A 23375-nucleotide genomic window follows, 5' to 3' on the forward strand; every position below is an offset into this window, starting at 1 on the left:
ATTACAACAAGCAGAGTCAATTTGTTATTATTATTAAAAAGTGTAAAAGAAATCATAAAAGTTAGAGATAATCTTTCTATTTTCACAATTGCTTTGTATTTCATGAACTTAATCTTAATATTATATTGAATTTGATGTAAAATTCATTTTTACAGTGCAACTGTTATAAATTAATAAAGATGTTTCTATAAAAACATTTTGTTTACTTCTTTTAAAAACTTACCGTTTCATCTATGTGATCAACAGGAAAGAGCCCTTCCTCTCCTGTCCTCTGCACTCGTCCCTGGTTAAAGAAATATATTTTAAAAGTCAAACTTGGGATGAATATATGAATAAATGTAATAATAAAATTTTTAAATGAAAAATAAAACTATTACTTGATAATATTAAAGGATATAAACTATGAAACTGTACAGAAATTTTTTTTACACAGCAATTGTGGACAAATTTTCACTTTTCTGAAAAAAATTGCTAAAAATCACAAAAATTAACACACAAATTTAAGAATTTAGCCAAAAATTTTCCAAAATTTAGTGTGAAATGGATGTGAAAGAAACATTTTTAGGCCTGGGACAATGAAAAAAATCTGGCTGCCCAGAATCTTATAGGTATTTACCAGTGCTGTATTTCTTAATGGTTGTAATATATGCAATATATTTCAGCTTATAATGTTATACAAAGTACACAATAAATGTGTTTTTTGAAACTGACTGATGTGACTTGTGGATTACGTTGACTCACATTTATGTGTGACTCACATAATTTTGTGAGTCACAGTGACTCACAAAATTTTTTAATTAGTACATTAACTCTAGATAACAGAATCTAGAGTTACTGTACACAACAAAGTATATACAATAACTCTAGATTACTATTTAAATGTCACCCATAATCAACCGCACCACTGTCGGTATGGTCAAATATTTTTTTACGAACTGGTGCCGAGTTTAAATATTTTGTCCTTTTTTCCAAAATTTTGGCAGATTACCGTTTGATATTCAGCTGTGAATGGTACAGTTTCTTAGAGTTAAAATTAGAAGATATTATGATATCTGAAAAAGTTAAGATATATTTTCAATTCCTGTCTACGTGACCATCGAATTTGTGTTGTTTCATACCATCTGAGTATTGTGATAAACGTGACAATAGTAGACTGAAATAATCAAACTCTTTATATGGTTTTCATTTTAATGTTTGTTACATCACAGTACTTGATTTATACAACTACAAAAGTTATCTTACGTAAGGGTTTATCACACCGAGTGACCAATCAAACACATTTTAAAAATTCTTTATTTCCCTACTGTACACAATTTAAAGATTTTTAAAATGTGTTAGATTGGTCACACCAAGTAACCATTTTAACTCTTACATAATCTTTGCAGTTATATAAATGAAATAATATAATATTATATAATAGAAGGGTTAGAAGTATGAAACAATCTAATAATTTTAATCTTTGCTGCTGTTATTTTTTATCCAAGTAATGCCGGCCTCATCTATTAGTTTAATATAAAAGTATAAACCAGTTTTCTGTAGAAAATTATTAAATTTTTGTAACAATTATATCTTTAAATAATGTTAAAATGTGCATTACTTATGATATATATACTTGTAAAATTTAATTCTCATTTATAGGCGAAAATTAAAATTAATACAGTGATACCTCATACTTCAAACTTAATTCATTGCAAGAGGTTGTTCAAACTCCAAATAGTTCAGTCTGAAGTAATTTTTCCCATAAGAAATAATAGAAAGTGAATCAATTCGTTCCACAACCCTAAACAATATCCATTTCAGTAAACTTAAAATTGCAAATACACATTATTTAATGTAAAAATAAGACAATTACATGCTCTAATTAAAATCTGAAAACAATAAATATGTAAATAATGTATAATAATGAAAATTGCATTAACTGGTCGCACACTATCGACTTTGGCATCTTAAACACGGCCACCAGATCTACCACACCTGTACTGCTTTCACATTTCGCGATATGTTCCTTTTTTTCATTTCAATTGTCGATACTACAACCTTTCTTCTAGACCGACGATTCCCAAACTTTTTTGAGCCACTGCTTCCTTGGTTCCGAAAACTTATACACGATGCCCCCATCCCATTTTTCCCTTGTGTGAGAAAGGCTTGGAAATATTCTTAGAAAAACTTTTCTATGAACCTCATACTTTGTATCCTTACCGTACATTGTTCTCCACATCTGGAAACTATTAAACACAATGTTTCTTCTTACCCATTTTAATGGAGGAAAGGAAAAGGTTGCCAGTGACCACTTTGTCTATGGTTACCATTCAGTACTGTTCCTCCAGTACCCCCCTGCCACCCACTTGCTTTTTTTTCATTCCCTTAGATTTACTCATTACCCACAGGTGGCAGTAGTACCCACTTTGGGAACCACTGTTTTAGACTATGATGTTTCCATGCCATTTTCAGATTCCATAGTTAGTAAGTAAATTTACATTGAGTCCAACAGAAAGTTTTCTTCTATTTTTACAGCTGTTGTTACTTAACATAGTTATGTGATTTAATTGTAACAGTCATGACATTTATCACATTATTGCTAATGAGAGATTGTATTCTTTGTTTAGAAACTTATTTTAAACTTTTTACTTCATATTTTGTTTTTATAAAAATCAAGTCAAAATGTCTTCAAGCACATCTGGCATGCTTGGCATCTTTTGATGAATTTCAGAAAGAATATAACACTGTAAAAAAAGTAAGAATGGTTCATAATGTGTATGGGGAATATGCTCCTAAGCTTCGAATATGCAAATATGGTTTAACAAGTTCCATTCAGGAAGTTTTGAACTAACAGATAAACAATGTAGGAAATTCAAAACATGCCAATGAAAAAATTATCAGAAGAAATTGTTAAAAATCAACGAAAAACACAAAATATATAAACACAAAAAACACAAAATAAGTAAACATACTAAAAATTAAGCAAAAAAAAAAGTGCCGAAAACATACGAGTGTAACACGAGAGTAAGAGACGACTTGCATTTATGGTTCCAGCACATTTTTTCAGTGCACACACAGTTCAAACTCCGAAGCATCATTCAAAATCCGAGGCAAACTTTTATTGAATTTACTATTTGAACTCCGAAGTGTTCGAAGTTAGTCACTCGAAGCATGAGGTACTACTATAATTAATATGTAAATTACAAAAACAAAAAAATAATGCAAACAGGAAAGTAATTTAAAATATATTTTATTTAAAACTTTATGGTCATAAATAAATCAGGAGTGAAAAAACAAATGAGAGATTAAATAAAAATTTTAATTCTATGAAAAACATTTAAAAATTTGAAATCAAATATATTTTTAAAAATTATTAATACTCACTTCCCACCAGGTAGGGCTTATTTTTCTGATAACATATATAACATCATCCGGTTCAAAAGATATGTATCCGGGTCCTCCACTGTACGGCCATTTAGCCGTTACTTTAACTATAAAAAATTTAATATTTATAATTTAATTTTAAAAACATTTCAAATTTAATTAAATATAAAACATAAGCAGTTACTGTGATTCAGATACAGAGTTTTAAATTTTTTTAGTGTCAACCAACAAATTTTGAATTTATTTTGTCTTTGTAAAAACAAATTTTTGTTTGTAACATATACTCTTTGTCGGGCGGAATATTAATTAATCAAAAATTAATTTACATTCTGCCTGATGATAAATATTTGAAAAATAATAATTACTGCGTAATTATTATATTTGTTTTTAGGAAATATTATTTTCACATTTAGTTTCTCCCAATATAAAAAGATGAAAAAAATGATATCATATAATTTTTTTCATCATTTTATATTGGGAGAAACTTTATATGTATCTTGTTATTAAAGAGATAGTAGTCAATAACAGCTGTTCTTGATGGATAACATATGAATTTCATTTCAGTTTTGCTTACAGTTTTAACTCTTAGATGAATGCACTTTATTCATAATGTAAGAACATATAGTATCATATATAATTCCATATCTTAGAGAGAAAAATGTTTGTATAGTTAATTTTTGCAATTATTAACAGGCAGTTTAAAAATTTAATTCTAATTATTAGCTTGAGTTGGAACATTTAAATTAGTAATTATTATAATTAAAAGTAAACGGACAGAATAAATTTATTAGATGTTATTTTTATCTAAAAAAATCAAATTTATAATTTACATTTATAAATAATTCTTGAGTTTTGGACAACTCATTCTTTCAAAGATAATACTTTGATACCCCTAAAACCCTTTACAAATATTAAATTTAGAGTTTTGTAAAACTTCAGTTTACAAAAAAGTCACAAAGTGGTACTTTCTGCCAATTTTGTTTTGGTAATACCAAAATCATTTGTGGAAATTAATTTATATCATCTGTTTTCTGTTTAGTCTGGGGTTTTAACATTTTAAATAGGATTTTATTATAACATTGTAACTTCCCTAATTTTATAATTTTTCTTTTTAGTTCTTTGAAAACAGATCTCCTTTTATTGCATGCAACTCTATTGTTCAACTTTTGTATATATTTTTAGGAACACATTACATTCTAAAGCTGAGAAATTGCCTGTATTTTTGGAACACTTTTGTCCAAATAATAAACTTTGTGAGGACCGAATTAAGCCGGTCCGATTTTAAAATTTCATTGTTTCAAATCCCCTCGGGAGATAACAATCAAAATCGGAGATAACAATCACAAGTCAAAGGATGTACAGTCTTCCGCCGTCAAACTCGCTTCCCTCCTCTCCGGAATCGCCTTCTGCGTCACGGAGCCCGAATCATCGCCCTCCGTCGCGATTGGTGATCTTAGCGGACGCGATCGGGAGTATAAATAGGGGGGAGATATCTAAGAATGGTGTGGCTAAACGTCCGAAGAAGACGAACGTCCCGGCGAAACCGAGTCCCATACGAGTCCCATACGAAGGCCTATTCGAAGACGCCGGAGCCTCCATCTACGAGCCCGATCCTGCCGCCCACCGCCAGAGCCGCCGCCCGAGCCGAAGAACATTCTCCGATTGTCGATATCCGAGAGGTATGAACCCCCCAACAATTGTGAACTCTCTCTCGCTCTCGCGGTTAGAAACGGAACGCGTTAGATCTTTTGTATTTTGTTTGTCCGTCTAAATAAATCGTCATGTGTTTTCATCCTGGGTCCGTTTATTCGAATATCGCCTTAACCTTATCGTCGAACCCACACACTTCCTCCACTCGACCTGACAATTAATTACCCGATCCCGACAAGTCGGGATATCGTACAAAATTAGCCATCCTTGACAGTGGGGTGGGTCTTACCGACCTGACGCCGACGAGAAGGAGGTACGACACCGTCCTACCTCCCGGCGTTTCCCACAAACTTCATCAATCATTTAAACTATGGAACAATTTTTTGCCTTAGAAGAGAACATAGAATATATACAAAATATTTAAAATTGTCATTATTATGACACTATATTCTTCAAAATTAATTTGGAAATAGAAAATCCCTAATTGTTACAATCGTGAAATCAATTTATAAAATATTATTGGAAATACAAGTATAAACATTCAAAATCCAATAGTTATGTATTAAAGTTAAATGATTGCCAAATTATATCGGGCTATAATACTACTACGGCAGAGTGTCGATTATCCGACCCCCGATCGACCGTCGCGTCGGTTAACCGACCGCGTTCTAGTCGGCAAATTCAAATGTCGACTAGCGATGTGGCGCTACGATATTTAGCTATGTCTTGGCTACGGTAATATTACTTTTGTTAAATTTTTGCGTGTTTTAGCTGGTAACACTAGCTCGACCGTGAAAGGGAGGCCAGTATTTATTTTGTGCAAAATAAAGAAATAATTTTCAACGATACAATAGTGACAATTATTATTTTAAAAAAAATTGTTAGGCTTAACATCGATGATAATTCGACGCACAGTAGGTTAATAGCGATATACTAATATACTAATTATATTATACTAATAATGTATTTTTTCATACTTTTCGGTTACCCGTTTTTTCGGTTATCCGACCGACTTCGGTCCCCAATTGAGTCGGATAATCGATGCTCTACTGTACTATCATTATTTAAATGCTAATTAATTTGGCACTAGAGGTCACATTAGATGCCACCGCTTTCTAAATTTAATAATTATAATTAAATTACTTAGTGCCAAATTACTTAGCATTTAATTAATAATAATAATAATAATGGTGATATGGTGCAACATAATTTGGCAATCATTTAGCTTTAATATTATTGGAAATTTTAGAAATTGTAATACAATTAGTAAGAATTTGAGTTGTGTCATTATCATTTACTGGTATTTTTATGAAGATTCTTCAAACACAACATTAATCCACAATTTTTTATTCAAAAATTAGCTTTAACCTGTCCTGCATTGTTTCCGAAAATTTTTGTGTTGACCTTATTAACCTAATGGGTCGATCCTGGAAATATTCGTATTTGAATCGGAACGTTTTTAAACATCAGATGTCGCTACTTATATGGAGTTTTGAAATAAGTGACTCGCATCAGAGAATCGTTATATTATCTAGTTTCTGCTCAGCAGGATATTCAAATTCTAGGAATAGTTCTTTGTTAGAAATCACAAAGGAAATTAGACCAGTTCGACTCTGTTTTTTGACATGGCAACAAGTAGCAGATATAGCATTCTAAACAAGTCAGAAGTGATCGAATGTTTGTATAATTTAAGTTCTGATGAATCTGAATGTTCAGACAGCAACAACAATTACATACCAGATCAAAATGTAAGTGATGACAGTGGTGATTTTGATCCCGAAATACCATCTACGAGTGGATATAGAGGCAGATCACACGGTAGTATTCGAAGTAATACTGCTAAACATCCGCGATTTAGTAGTGATGATGGATGGATTCAAACAAATTTCAGAAGTCCTCAAGTGAACAGTTTCACGGGACCGGCAGGGATATGATGTAATTTACGGAGTGATGCTACACCGTTCGAGTGTTTTAGTACATTTTTCAATGACGAACTTGTCAACAAGATCGTTTCAGAAACAAACAGGTATGGTAATAGTTTGCTAAACTGTGACGATTTACGAGAGAATAGTCGGATAAAAAACTGGAAACCAACAACAAATCCAGAAATTAGAGAATTTCTAGGACTTATAATGGTCACAAGTATAATTAGAAAACCACGCCTAAATATGTATTTTGCAATTGAAGATCTTTTTTCAACACCATTTTTTTCCTGTGCAATGTCGAGCAACCGCTTTCAATTCTTTTTGTCCTGTCTTCATTTTACGAACAATAATCAAGCTTCAAATGGTGATGATCGACTGCATAAATTACAGTGTTATTGATCATTTACGCCACAGGTTCAAAAATGCATATCTCCCAGAGGAAAATATCTGTAGATGAAAGGCTATAAAAAGGGAGATTGGGATTTAGACAGTATATACTGAACAAGCATGCTCGTTCTGGAGTGAAAAGCTTCGAAATTTGAGAGTCACAAACAGGATATGTTTGGGACTTTATAGTTTACACTGGAGCTGCAACTGAATACAGAAATTTTGAAGGTGAGCAAGGTGATAAGGGTGTGCTAACCTTATTAGAACCGTTGTTTGGTAAAAATCACAAGGTTTTTTTAGATAGGTTTTTCACTTCACCGACTTTAGCAAAAACGCTTCAGGAGAAACAAACCTATGTATGTGGAACGGTAAACAAAAATCGGATAGGAATGCCACGCAATTTTCCTGGCAGTAAATTGAAGAAAGGAGAATTTATCACCTGTCAGAAAGATGAATTGTCCGTGTTCTGTTGGAAAGACAAAAGTGATGTGACAATTCTAAGTACGATGAGTGACAACAAATTCTTTGATTCAGGTAAACATGACAGATCTGAAAAAGTAATAATGAAGCCAAATTGTATTTTAGCTTATAATCAAAATATGGGTGGTATCGATCTCTGTGACAGAGTAATACGCAATTATCCGTGCATGAGAAAAACAGTAAAATGGTATAAAAAAATGTTTTTTCATATGATGGATATTACACTGTATAATGCTTGTGTTTTATATCGACAACATACGAAAAATCAAATATCATTTCTTGATTTTCGTATGTCTGTTATCAGAAAAGTATCACACAAGCAGACATCTAGTCCACCGCAGTCGACCGTCACATGAAAATGTGTTACGTTTATCCGAACGGCATTTTCCCAGTTTGATACCACCAACAGAAAAAAAGAAACATCCATCCAGAGTATGTAAAGTATGTTTGGCTAACAAAAAGCGTGCAGAATCACGTTATCAGTGTGTAAAATGTAATGTTCCACTATGTGTTGTTCCTTGTTTTGAGATATATCACACTAAAATTAACTTCTGAAATAAAATTTTTTGTTTTTTACATTCCCTAATATGTCTATTTTGTGTGTGAAAAATATAAAGTAATTTGGAATAATACGATAGCCACAATTATTATTTTTCTATAATGTGTGATTGCGTTAGGCTTAACATCGAAAAAAATTCAACCTGGAGCGACATGCGACGAAGAAAATATTCAACATCGAAGAGGTTAATAAATTTTTATTGTGTTGTTAATCAGTAGTCGATGTGGAATGCAGTTTTGCTAGTCAAAGAAATGAGTTCAAAATGACCATCAATATCACCTTCAAACAAAGAATAAGAAATAAAATTTTGAAACCATTCTGCACAATAAATAAATGAAATAATACTGATCTTAATTATATTTTAAGTATCCAAATATTTATTTAAATATAAAACATTTAATAAAAATTTTGTTCATTAAAATGTAAATTAATAAAATTTGACATTCACCCTCTATCTGGCTAAACAGGTACCTAGGAGAAGGAGGCTCCTTCCAGATGTTAACTTTTCCACGGTCTGTCTCTTCCCAAAAAAAGAAAAAGTAAAAACTAGGTTTAAGGGCCACATTTCAAAACTTTTGAACTAATGCTGGCCGCATACAAGAGAAAAGAGGGGGGAAAGAAATGTCGGTAAATCACAATTCTTTATTCATATATAATTATAAATTAGCATAGGTATACTTAATTTAGCTTCTGGCACAGATGTAAATGTACAAAAACGGCCTTCGGAAAAAACGGCTACAAGATCTTACATTCCGGATATGGAGATCATCTTAAAAGGACTTCCGGAGAAACAAAGGGAATATTATAGATGGATGGCAACATTTAAGTTAAGACAGACCAAAGAATCAGCCGAAGTTTATTCCCTCCGCGATAAATTACGGAGAAACGTCTAGATGGTTACGTCACAATCGTATCACATTGGTCAGAGCAGACAAAGACAAAAGATTAGTATTGATGAAACGTGATACCTATGAGAGGCACTTGAATGAATACATCAGAGAGACCCAATGTACAGAGGTCCAAGAGGATTATATTGATAAGCTACAATCCAGGGTGAAACGGTTAGCCAACTCGAAGCTCGCCAGCAAGCTAAATTTAAAGAATATTATCGTGGATGCCCCCGACGCTCCTAAATTGTTCACCTTTGCTAAGACACACAAACAGGAGCAGAAGCTAAGACCGGTAGTAGACAAGGCAAGGGCCCCAACTCGAATATTAGAGAAAGCCATACACAACTTGCTCACCACGCACCTAGAGGATTATGAGTTTACCATATCCAACTCCATTGAACTGATACAACAGCTTAAAACTCTCTCCTCCCCAGTCTACGCTACAGTATTGGACTTCAGATCATTATATCCCTCCATTGAGCTACCTCCGTGCTTCTGCGCACTAAGAGACTTCCTGTTCTCTAATGTCAACGATACATCACTACACCGAGAGATTCTGGAGCTGGCACACTTGATTTGTTATAGCTCGGTTTTTCAATTCAATGGGATTATTTACATGCAAAATAAGGGTGTTCCTATGGGGAGCCCGGTGTCGGGGGATCTGTGCGAAATGGTGGTCAGACGTTTGGAAAACATCACTCTTCTTACCTTCCTACCCGACATACTGCTCTATAAACGATACATTGATGACGTCATCATCCTGTGGAAGACGGAACCGAATATAGATCAATTTATTAAAGCGATGAACAAAAATCCGTACGGTCTGGTAATTGAGGTGGAGCAGCATAGTAACTCTAAAATCCATTTCTTGGATATAGATATCGCTTTGGAAGGGCCAAACATACACACTTCGGTGTATCGCAAAACTGATACTGCCTCCATGTATATTCCGATAGGATCCTGTGACCCATTTCAGTATAAAATAGCGGCCTTTAGAGCATTGGTTAGGAGGGCCTTTACGCACTCCTCCTCTCACCAGGCACTAAATCAGGAGATCAAACGTATAAACGAAATAGCGGTAGAACACGGATACACCAACCTGATAAGGGGACTATGTAGAAAGTACAGAAAGAGCCAGAAACAGTGTAACAATCAGACAGAAAGGCGCTTAAATATTCAAGAAAACAATACTGAAAGGATCCCTATCACTTTTAACCCACGATTAAAATCGATATATGCTACGATATCCAAAAAACGTCAAGTCCGTATAGCCTACAGAAGATGCCAGACCATTTTCCAAATACTCCGTAACGGAAAAGATCCTCCGAACCCAATCAGACTACCGGGAATATACACCATCCCCCTCAGAGACCACAGATTTGACAGAGATATGGTCTACATTGGCTCCACCAAACGTACAATGGGGATAAGGATTAAAGAACATAAGGCGGACATAGCACACAAAAGGCTCACAACAGCTCTCTCAACATATGCCACCGATCAAGAAGTCACGGCGGACTTTACCGCAGCTCGCATTATCCTCACCACTAACCACCCGGAACATCTCAAATTATTGGAAGCTATGGAAATATACAGAGCAGGATGTAACACCACGTGCATCAATTTTAAAGACGAGTTGGCCCTTTCAGCAGCGTGGCAGTTCCTGCTGGAAGATAATTTTTAAACATTAACATCATCGCCGCTTCGAAGCGCATGCGCGCTACACAGAACGGCGATCGTTTCGTTTAAAAAATATGTTGGAACGTTTTCACGTGACGGAATTCGAAACTCGGTTCTTTCAAAAAGGAATATATTCGAATTTATTACTACTAAGCCTGAAGAAGAGCCTAGAAGAGGCTACGAAAACGTTTGCGACCCGAATACTAACCACTCCGGTTATCTGGTTTTACGTAAGTGTATTTTTTGATTGAATCACCGGTGTGTAAGGAAGATTGAGAATCACTGCTAGTTTTAAATTACATTCTATGTGTCTGTTAGCCAGTTACTTATTTTAATTCTTACTAAATTTATTGCAGAAAAACTATTCACATACATAAGTTGTAGAAAATAATGTTTAAATTTTTGCTGCATACTTCCTAAAGTTGGAAAATTGATATATTTATTCACATTTTATGTGATGCAGGCCGCAAAAAACATTACTGTGGGCCACATGTGGCCCGAGGCAGTGGGTTTCCATCCCTGGATTTGAACCTTCCCCGTATCAGCTGAGAAAACAAGTATAAAAAAATTCAGCAATAAGTTGCTTAACTTTCCTGGCAACATTCAAAACTGCATGTGATGCCATTTGTTATGATATTTTATTTTTAAAAATCTTTTTATATTTTTAATTATTATAAAATGGCAAAAAGCTTAATTTTGAGGGTAGAGATAACATTTACAATTTTTTGTAAAACCTAATAATGAGTAAAATCTTTAAAATCAATTACAGTAGACCCCCCTATAACACGGTAGATAAGTTCCGTGTTATAGGGGGGGTCTACTGTATTTATGTATAATTCTAAAAGTTAAAAAAATTTTAGAAAAATTATTCGAGTATAACTCAATCAACACTGATTTTGAGGACAAATTATGACAAGACAGTCAACAAATCAAAACATATTTATTTATATTTTTTCTAATATATCCGTATGCATTTCACTAGTTAGATCTCTTCAGTGGATGCATAACTGGCAAATGCATATGGATATATTAGAAAAAATATAAATAAATATGTTTTGATTTGTTAACTGTCTTGTCATAATTTGTCCCCGAAATCAGTGTTGATTGAGTTATACTCGAATAATTTTTCTAAATTTTTTCTAACTTTTAGAATTATACTTATATAATTGATTTTATAGATATTACCGATCCCATTGCTGAATTTTACTTTATATTTTTAATAATGAGTAAAATCTTCATTAAATCCAACCCCACCGGGAGATACACACAACTTCCTCTATCTCCCCACTCCATTGATCTTTAACCACCAAAATTTAATATTAGCACCAATCTTCCTAATACACAAACCTCCTTGCAAAATTTCAGAAATTCTTGACAGAAAGCACTTTCTTTGAAATTTAATACTTCAAAGAAAATTAACAAAATTATGCCTCCCCACACACACACAATTTATACACATTAAAAAAATACCTATTTTTTTATTTCTCAACATTTCAAGGTCCCGAATCCAAAAATGTAAAAATCTTGGAGGGATCATTTTTGACTGATCACCATGCTTTCCCTGTTATATGTAACAGAGCTCAGAAAGTAAAAGGGAGCAATTCTGAGAGATTAGGGTTGGATCAAAATTTTTAGTAGTCAAATAATTGAATAAATTGTAGATAATTATTGCTTCATTAACAATGAACCTATAACTATTGAATTGGGTAAGAGATAATGTTTGTATACATAAGTGTACCATCAGACACCACAGATAATTATATCATGGGCTATTATATGATGTTAATCTGGAATTAGTTAATCTAATTATTTGTAACCCATGATACTGTGAGTAGAGATTGCAATTGCTGGATCCCTCATCCAGCAATCCAGCTGGATCCAGCGCATTTTTCGGCCTGCTGGATCCAGCGCTGCAAATCCGCAAATACTCAATTAACTTTCTAAATAATGGCGCAAGTCTACATTGTCGGCGTTGCCGCTTTGCTAACTACTAGACTGCTACTAAATACTTACTCAATACTTGACTAACACTAATAATTAAATTACTTATAAATAAACTATACCTTAATCAATCCAACAAAATTTAATAAAATAATAACGTATTCAATCGCTTTTAACGATCTTCCTCAGTTACAAAAAAATACAACATTAACTATAGAACATAAAATGTGTTTGGAATAAATATAAAAAGAATAGTGCTTAATTACATCCCATTTTTTTTAAACAAGATACATAGATGTACTGCCAGGTTTGATAAATTTCGTATTGTATACCGACGTAATCCCACTGTTTTCAAACTTTTAAGAAACGATAAAAAGAAAGTGGATCGGAATTCGACAATGGGTATATATTCGGTGCCTTTACACAACCAACGTTTCAATTCCAAAGCTTGTTTATGTGGGTGCAACGATGCGCAGTTTAAAACAAAGGCTCGAGAGCACAAATATACAATCAGTAAGAACCTTGACAACACTGCGCTGGCATCATACAAAAGACAGAAGGATGTTAATGTCCAATGGGATCGAGCGGCAATTATAAAAACGACGACGAATAAGCAAACGGTCAAACATCTTGAGAGATTGGAAATCTGCAAGGCGCACATGACAACTGGTTGTATAAACCATAGAGATGCGGACTCATTGTCTACCATGTGGAGATCCTTTTACATTAATTAATGTTATTAACGGACAATGCTGGTTTCATTGGATCTTATATACAGGGTGTTTTTTTATTTTTTAACTGACGGTACTCAGAGACATCTGTAGAGCAATCTAACAGCCGGACTGTCGCCAAATTTGGGAGAGTGACTAAGGACGACATGGGAAAGAGATTCCGCAAAGAAAAAAGTAGTACCCAAATTTTCCGGTAGGGGTGGATTTGGCGCTGTTGTAGCAAAACAGCTAAGAATCTGCATAAAATCCAGCTGCAATTAACAAACACACGAATGAATAATCAGACAGAGGTTTCAGTGTAATAACGAAAGTTTAATTAATCAGCAAGTAACTTTCTCCCTTCTTCAATGTGATCACCGTCCTGCTGGACAACTCATTGCATGCTGAACACCGTGTTCTCTATGGCCGAACGTAACATGTCCGCAGGAATGTTCATCACAGTTCGAGAAATGTTGTCCTTCAAAGTCATCAAGTTTGGGACACTACCAAGATAGACTTTGGACTTTAAGTAACCCCACAGGAAAAAGTAACATGGGGTTAGATCCGGAGAGCGAGGTGACCATGCAAGTGGAAAAAGCGACTGGTGATCCTTTCTTCAGTGAAGTGCTGGTAGCTTTTTCGCTACAACAGCGCCAAATCCTCCTCTACCGGCGAATTTAGGTACTACTGTTTTTCTTCGCGGAATCTTCCGCGAAGAAAAATAGTAGTACCTAAATTCTATCTCTTTTCCATGTCATTCTTAGTCACTCTCCCAAATTTGGCGACAGTCCGGCTGTTAGATTGCTCTACAGATGTTTCTGAGTACCGTCAGTTTAAAAAAAACACCCTGTATATATTTTTTTCTGCTATTTATTTTATTTATTTATCTATATTTTGTCCGTTTGGGCATTTTCCGTTAATTTTTATATTTATTCCGAACACATTTTATGTTCTATAATTTAATGTTCTATTTTTTTGTAACCGAGGAAGATCGTTAAAATGATTGCAAACGTTATTATTTTATTAAATTTTGCTGGATTGATAAAGGTGTAGTTTATTTAACTTATTCTACTTCCAGTACATAGTTTTATATACTTATAAATAACTACAGACTAATATGTAGAGCCTATATATGAAAACTGGTAAGACTGATAGCCACTTAACCACTTAGCCACTGATTATCTGTCCTTACATTATTATAATATATTAATATAAATTAAACAGTAGAATTACCTTTGCTATTATTTAACTTAAAGATTACATTATAATTATAATCTAACTAAACATTTAAAGTTAATTATCTCTATCTCAAGTGTTAAACCGAACCAAAGTTAAGTTTACTACCTAAATGTGTAAGAAGTTTTACTGATTTATAGTGACCAGTCTAAATAATAAAAGCTTTTTAAGTATTTTTTAAAAATGTTTTATTTCATTAAAAAAAACATAAATTGCAGGATAGATAGATAGACAGATAACACTTTATTGCACCAAAAATACATCCACGCTGGATCCGTGCTGGATCCAGCTGGAATGATTTCAATCCAGCAAAAATTCAGCTGGATTCAAAACACTGCTGGATTGCAATCCCTAACTGTGAGAAGCCGGGGGGGTAGAGAGTCAAACTCGAAATCCCTTTTAATGGCAACGGATCGGTGAGATCTGCTCGTGTTGTCACTGGATGGGTAGGAGTGCTATAAATCGAGTGGGGAGGCGCAACGAGTGAGTCGATAGGGTGTCTTAATGTGCCGAAATAAGTCCACGTGGAATCAAGTTAACAATGAAATAACAATTTAATGAGTTAACTAAAAGCATACAATAAACAGATACACCAAAAAGCAGACAGGCATAAGTAACATCTGTCTATCTAAGTCTGCGTTTGGTCCCAAGCAATAATGGGGGACTACCTAGATAAGTCTCCACCGACCAAGAGAGAGAGTGTACATAATTATACCTTAGTCAAATGTCTCTGATGAGCTGTCTTCAAGTTGAATCAAAGTTAAATCGGTATCCAGTGCAAGTCTGCTATGTTTCACTTAGTATAGGGTGAGATGAAAGTAGTCCATGTTGTTTCTGAACCCTCCTTCAATATGGCGGGCCAAACTGTAAGTTATGGCTTCTAAGTATGGCCGTGGTAAGTATGTCGGCTTCTAAAGATGTCTGCACCGATCGTCAGATGTGCTCTCATTATATCTGTCTTTAGTGTGGGAATCTGATCATGTGACTGTTTGTTTGGTAGCGATGACACAATTGTTTGTCAGTGATTGTTTATAGATTTCCTCCCTAGACTAAGTCAATTATCAACTTTCTCACAATTGACAGTAGACCATTATAGCATATTTTCATTATTTTTCACAAGTCAATGCAAAGGGGAAATAACTTGTTGACAGTTATGTTAATATTTAATATTTTCCTGTTCTTATTCTGTGGGAACCAGACTGAAAAAGGAAAAAGTTTCTAAAGCATCTCGTTTAGTTAAAAACTTACGTAAAAACAGCATCTGAATCCTCACAATACTTGTAAAAATTTATCTAGATCCTAATAAAATATATGATACATATATGCATATGAGCAATGTCACTCTCCATCCCAGATCAATAAGACATTGACTTTTCACAGATCATCATAAAAGTAGTTAAGATTTGCATATGCCACTACTTAAACCTGACTGTGAAAATATATAAACAAATCCTCATGATATAAGTTTATATGAGCAATTTTGGTTTTTAAATCAACAACAGATTACAAAATTTTTTAATCAATATATTGAAATACTAAAAAAAAAGCTTCTTACTAGATCTATGGCCATTTGTTAATGGATGGCTATCTTCACTAGATAAACTGGAAGTAGATGTGAGAGATCCGCCTGGCAGTAGTAATGGACGAGGAGGTAGACTAGGAGCACCGCAAGACCTGACGGTTTCTATACAACTTTTATGTACACCTATGCCACAAACTGTAAAAAAAATCTAATTAAAAGAATGAAAAACAAAATTTATACAGTAAATATATAAGATAATAAAAATATACAGCTCCTTAACAAATATAAATTTTTAAATATTACAAACTATAAACTATAATCTACTATAAACAGTAATAAAATTTTTTATCATTTTGTCATGCTAAAAAAAATTTAATTACTAATTTCGTTGATTGTCTAAACACATTTTGCAGTTAGTTTTAAAATTGCAAGATGATAAAAGTCATTTTTAAAATTAATTTTTAATCATAAATAATGTTAAGACTTATTAAAAATTAAAAACAAAATTACAAATCTCAAACCAAAAACTTCAGCTTACAATGTCTAAATTACATACTTGATATAAATAATCTAAACATACTAAATTTAACAACTAACGAAACTCACTCGGCAAATAATACACTACACAACCGCACCTTAAGTTGCCGAGAGAAATTTATTTAAACGTAACTAACATTTTCGACCTATTCGATAGGCCATCCTCAGATTAATTGAGAAAAAATAATGGTGTTCTAAAAATAGAATATATAAATTCAAATACAGAAATCAATGTAAGAATAAATAAACGCCACCTTTAAATATCCAGCAAATTGTTTAATCAATAAAAATAAAAACGTTTTCAAACGTTTTTAATGGCCTTCTTCAGTTAACAAAAAAATACTAAAAATAGAATGCAAAGAATTAAATATGAAAAACAGGAACTGTGCTTGCGTAAAATACAATTAAGAAGCACATCAAGATTAACCGTAAGTAAATTAAATAATATATAGTAAACATACCATAACATAAGAAATAAATATATATAATAACAAATACATAATAATAAAAAACATGGCCGCAAAAGAATAACATCGGATAACTATATGTTATTAATGTATGTTACTGTAAAACGATTTCCATGCAGTTGACAACATATCTGCATCTCTGTGATTAATGCATCCTGTTCTCAATTGCACTTTATATATTTCTAGTTTCTCAAGGTGCCCGATCGTATGTTTTTTGGTGGTGGCTCTGATAACGGAAGCCCGATCCCGCAATACGTTAATTTCTTGTTGTTTGGCGAAAGATGCTAAACCGTAGTGTCCGTGTTTCTACTAACGGAGTATTTGTGTTCTTTTAGCCTTTGCTCTAAATTCTGCCTAGTCGCTCCTACATAAACCAGATCTGATCCAAAACGATAGTCCTTTAACGGTATAGAGTAAATTCCTGCCAAAGAGTTCCGTTCTTCTTTCTTCTTATCATTTCTTAATAATTTGTAACCGTAGGATTCCATCTATAGACGATACGTAGCTTATTAATGTTACCAATTTTCTTATGCATTTTGTTTATAAATGGATAATAATTGAGTACCAAACTATAGTTAAAGGTGGCATTTATTTATTTAGTATATTAACTCCAGTAAGATTTAGTAGTGATGGAAAAATTATAACAAAATATATATATATATATATCCATATATAAATATAAAATAACAATCAGATATAATATTATTAGGGAGTGCAATCCAGCAGTGTTTTGAATCCAGCTGAATTTTTGCTGGATTGAAATCATTCCAGCTGGATCCAGCACGGATCCAGCGTGGATGTATTTTTGGTGCAATAAAGTGTTATCTGTCTATCTATCTATCCTGCAATTTATGTTTTTTTTAATGAAATAAAACATTTTTAAAAAATACTTAAAAAGCTTTTATTATTTAGACTGGTCACTATAAATCAGTAAAACTTCTTACACATTTAGGTAGTAAACTTAACTTTGGTTCGGTTTAACACTTGAGATAGAGATAATTAACTTTAAATGTTTAGTTAGATTATAATTATAATGTAATCTTTAAGTTAAATAATAGCAAAGGTAATTCTACTGTTAATTTATATTAATATATTATAATAATGTAAGGACAGATAATCAGTGGCTAAGTGGTTAAGTGGCTATCAGTCTTACCAGTTTTCATATATAGGCTCTACATATTAGTCTGTAGTTATTTATAAGTATATAAAACTATGTACTGGAAGTAGAATAAGTTAAATAAACTACACCTTTATCAATCCAGCAAAATTTAATAAAATAATAACGTTTGCAATCATTTTAACGATCTTCCTCGGTTACAAAAAAATAGAACATTAAATTATAGAACATAAAATGTGTTCGGAATAAATATAAAAATTAACGGAAAATGCCCAAACGGACAAAATATAGATAAATAAATAAAATAAATAGCAGAAAAAAATATATACAGGGTGTTTTTTTTAAACTGACGGTACTCAGAAACATCTGTAGAGCAATCTAACAGCCGGACTGTCGCCAAATTTGGGAGAGTGACTAAGAATGACATGGAAAAGAGATAGAATTTAGGTACTACTATTTTCTTCGCGGAAGATTCCGCGAAGAAAAACAGTAGTACCTAAATTCGCCGGTAGAGGAGGATTTGGCGCTGTTGTAGCGAAAAAGCTACCAGCACTTCACTGAAGAAAGGATCACCAGTCGCTTTTTTCCACTTGCATGGTCACCTCGCTCTCCGGATCTAACCCCATGTTACTTTTTCCTGTGGGGTTACTTAAAGTCCAAAGTCTATCTTGGTAGTGTCCCAAACTTGATGACTTTGAAGGACAACATTTCTCGAACTGTGATGAACATTCCTGCGGACATGTTACGTTCGGCCATAGAGAACACGGTGTTCAGCATGCAATGAGTTGTCCAGCAGGACGGTGATCACATTGAAGAAGGGAGAAAGTTACTTGCTGATTAATTAAACTTTCGTTATTACACTGAAACCTCTGTCTGATTATTCATTCGTGTGTTTGTTAATTGCAGCTGGATTTTATGCAGATTCTTAGCTGTTTTGCTACAACAGCGCCAAATCCACCCCTACCGGAAAATTTGGGTACTACTTTTTTCTTTGCGGAATCTCTTTCCCATGTCGTCCTTAGTCACTCTCCCAAATTTGGCGACAGTCCGGCTGTTAGATTGCTCTACAGATGTCTCTGAGTACCGTCAGTTTAAAAAAAAAAAACACCCTGTATATAAGATCCAATGAAACCAGCATTGTCCGTTAATAACATTAATTAATGTAAAAGGATCTCCACATGGTAGACAATGAGTCCGCATCTCTATGGTTTATACAACCAGTTGTCATGTGCGCCTTGCAGATTTCCAATCTCTCAAAATGTTTGACCGTTTGCTTATTCGTCGTCGTTTTTATAATTGCCGCTCGATCCCATTGGACATTAACATCCTTCTGTCTTTTGTATGATGCCAGCGCAGTGTTGTCAAGGTTCTTACTGATTGTATATTTGTGCTCTCGAGCCTTTGTTTTAAACTGCGCATCGTTGCACCCACATAAACAAGCTTGGAATTGAAACGTTGGTTGTGTAAAGGCACCGAATATATACCCATTGTCGAATTCCGATCCACTTTCTTTTTATCGTTTCTTAAAAGTTTGAAAACAGTGGGATTACGTCGGTATACAATACGAAATTTATCAAACCTGGCAGTACATCTATGTATCTTGTTTAAAAAAAATGGGATGTAATTAAGCACTATTCTTTTTATATTTATTCCAAACACATTTTATGTTCTATAGTTAATGTTGTATTTTTTTGTAACTGAGGAAGATCGTTAAAAGCGATTGAATACGTTATTATTTTATTAAATTTTGTTGGATTGATTAAGGTATAGTTTATTTATAAGTAATTTAATTATTAGTGTTAGTCAAGTATTGAGTAAGTATTTAGTAGCAGTCTAGTAGTTAGCAAAGCGGCAACGCGATGACATAGACTTTTGCGCAATTATTTAGAAAGTTAATTGAATATTTGCGGATCCAGCAGGCCGAAGAATGCGCTGGATCCAGCTGGATTGCTGGATGAAGGATCCAGCAATTGCAATCCCTAAATATTATATATCATGTAATAATATCATATACAAAATACCAAAAATGTAAAAAATTAAGGCGTAAGTTAGGAGTTCTTAAAATACTTTTTAACTAAGTTCCACGCAGACTGTAGCCCTTCTACGTCCCTTGCATTAATGCATGTATCTTGTAGCACGCCCTTATATATTTCAGTCCTTTCTGTGCTCGTCGCTAAAGTCGAGACGTGCACGAACTTAACAATATCTGCTTCCACCCATTTTACTATGGAGCCTTCAGCCTGTGCCATCTGAGATAATACTGTGGCATTGGATCCCTTATTGACATATTTGTGCTCTTTCAGCCTAATTCCCAAATTTCTTGTAGTAACACCAATATAGTTTTTCTTGATTCCTAATTCCATGTTTTCATAAGGAATCCTGTACATTCCCACTTTTCCTTCTTTATTAATGCTGTTCTTGTCATTCCTTAATATCTTATAGGGGTTCGAAGCTCTTTTCAAAATCATTTTGAACTTTTTGCAGTCTAAAATTATATAATGATATATAATATATCTGATTGTTATTTTATTTTATATACAGTCAAACCTGTTTTTGTGCGGGGGATAGGGACCGCATAAAAGAAAATGCATAAAAAAAATCGCGCGAAACTTCACGAGTGGCTATAAAAAATAGTTTTTGCAACACAATTAAAAAAATTTTTTTTTTTGCGGTGAATAGGGACCGCAAAAAAAAAGTTTCACGTAGAAAATAACTCGAAACCGTACGAAATAACTAGGAATTGCTTTTTTAACTCCTCGGGCCTTTTTCTGCAACACCTAATGGGGAAAAAATCCTCTAAGAATTTTAATTTTTATATTAATTAATTATTTCCACTTAAATACGAATCTAACATTAAAAAGTTAAAAATAATCCTTAAATAATGATTTTATTTGATAAATATAGCTGCAGGAAGTGTTATTTCATTTAACAAGGCGTGAAATTTCACACCCGCAGTCTAAAGCTGGAGGGGAGCTAACTTACAGCATCTGTTCAAATATAACATAATATTTATGGTTTTTATGCTATTAAAATAAGAGGGGACCGAAATAAACGTATGAGAAAAAAATTTTTCTGAATAAAAAATGAAAAAACCTGCTGATGTCATAGAAAACAATCAATAGAGTTTTTAAAAATTTTACAGGAGTCAATTATGTTCCAATTTCATTGAAATTTTCATATACCGCACAAAACAAATCGCACAAATAAAAATCGCACAGAAAAAGACCGCACAAAAACAGGTTTGACTGTATATACACACACACATTTTGTTATAATTCTTCCATTAATTTTGTATTTGAATTTATATATTCTATTTTTAGAACACAGTTATTTTTTCTCAATTAACCTGAGGATGGCCTATCGAATAGGTCGAAAACGTTCCGTATTTTACGGACTATAAGACGCACTTTTTTCTTCGAAATATTGCCTCCAAAATTCAGGTGCATCTGCACCTGAATTTTGTCCGTATAGTCCGTAGCATCTTATAGGTATTTTTAAAAAAAAAATTGCTTAAAAATTAAGGTGTGTCTTATAGTCCGTAAAATACGGTAGTTACGTTTAAATAAATTTCTTCTCAGCAACTTAAGGTGTAGTTGTGTAGTCATACTAAATTTATTTGATCATCCTAACATATTTGTTTATAATTTTCTTTTGAAGATCTCTCATCTTAAATTATGTATAATACTGGTACATTCAGTATACAAAAACTAATTTAAATTTTTCTAAATTATGAATACATTAATGCTTTTGTAAAATTCAATACAACATGATCTCAAGTTTAATTAGGTTTATGTAAATTAATGGCAGCAATAAAAATTGTGTTATAACATTCAAGATATAGTAAATCAATTTAGAACAGAAATAAAAAGAAAAATCATGCAAATAAATTATAAATAAAATTTCTATAGTAATTAATGCCATGTAATTATTTGGATTTCTATTATAAGAAATTTCAAATCCATAAAACAAGTACTTTTTACATTAAAAATATGTTGAATATAAATATTTTAGTATTTGTACGACACAAAAATAATAGTTTTCAAGTTACATAAAACAATTTTATTTACCTTAAAAAATTTTCATTCATTTAAGTAAAAAAGAAATTAAAAATATACCTGAACAGTGATATCCCTGATAAAAAATTCCCCTGAAAAAATAAATCACTGTTAATCCAAAAAATCTAATGCCATCATTTTGTTTTAATAAAAATATAATTAACATTTATTTTATGTTCAATAAAAAATATTTGTAATCAACAGTACCTCTAATTTTTTACAGTTGCATGAAACAAACATTGCTCTGAGCAGGAAATTTTTGAAAATGAAAAAAAAGGTGCTTGGTATTTTAACTTTACCATCACTAAATCCATCAACTGTTTTGCACCCGATTGGTATAATGGCTGGAACATTACTGAATGTACTACTTATAATACATCCTGTCTTTGTTCTCCTGTTTATAGGTTGTCTGCCTCATAAAGGTCATTTATCTGGTTCAATTTGTAAAATATTTTAATATTTTACAAATTGAAGATTGTTTATTTTATACATTTTTAAAAAATATATTTTATATCACTGCACCTCATACAAGTGTCTATTTTATTGTATTTTATCATTATACTTTTTATGTTTATGCTTTTTGCATTATGGTGAATTTCATTATTGCAGCTTTTAACTTGTCTTCTTAGATGTATACCTTTTTGTAATTTAATAGGGTTTCTTTTGTATTATTTTTCTTGGGGTTGGTTATCATAAGTTAGAAATAACTTTACCTTTTGTATTCAACAAATAAAAATATTTAACAAAATAACATTACAACTTGCATTACAAACAGGTTTCTGTATGTACAGTCCCGACCAAAATGATTGACTATCAGTTGATCGATTGCGCAGCTGTGGAAATTGATCACTTGTTA

The 23375-nt window shown here is 32.8% G+C and overlaps 1 protein-coding gene across 1 annotated transcript in view; it reads right to left on the reverse strand.

Moving 5' to 3' along the window:
• Positions 1–23375, reverse strand: part of LOC136985262 (guanine nucleotide exchange factor VAV2-like) — a 162135-nt gene that overhangs the window by 10819 nt on the left and 127941 nt on the right. Inside the window, exons 18-21 of the mRNA XM_067282513.1 lie at positions 22580–22611; positions 16377–16538; positions 3364–3470; positions 224–283 (exon numbers count right to left, since the gene is read on the reverse strand). Coding sequence (XP_067138614.1) covers positions 224–283; positions 3364–3470; positions 16377–16538; positions 22580–22611 — 361 coding nt within the window. The remainder of the gene's footprint in view (positions 1–223; positions 284–3363; positions 3471–16376; positions 16539–22579; positions 22612–23375) is intronic.

The sequence above is a fragment of the Centruroides vittatus genome, unplaced genomic scaffold (assembly GCF_030686945.1).
Source record: "Centruroides vittatus isolate TY-2023 unplaced genomic scaffold, ASM3068694v2 contig_1208, whole genome shotgun sequence".
Taxonomy (NCBI): domain Eukaryota; kingdom Metazoa; phylum Arthropoda; class Arachnida; order Scorpiones; family Buthidae; genus Centruroides; species Centruroides vittatus.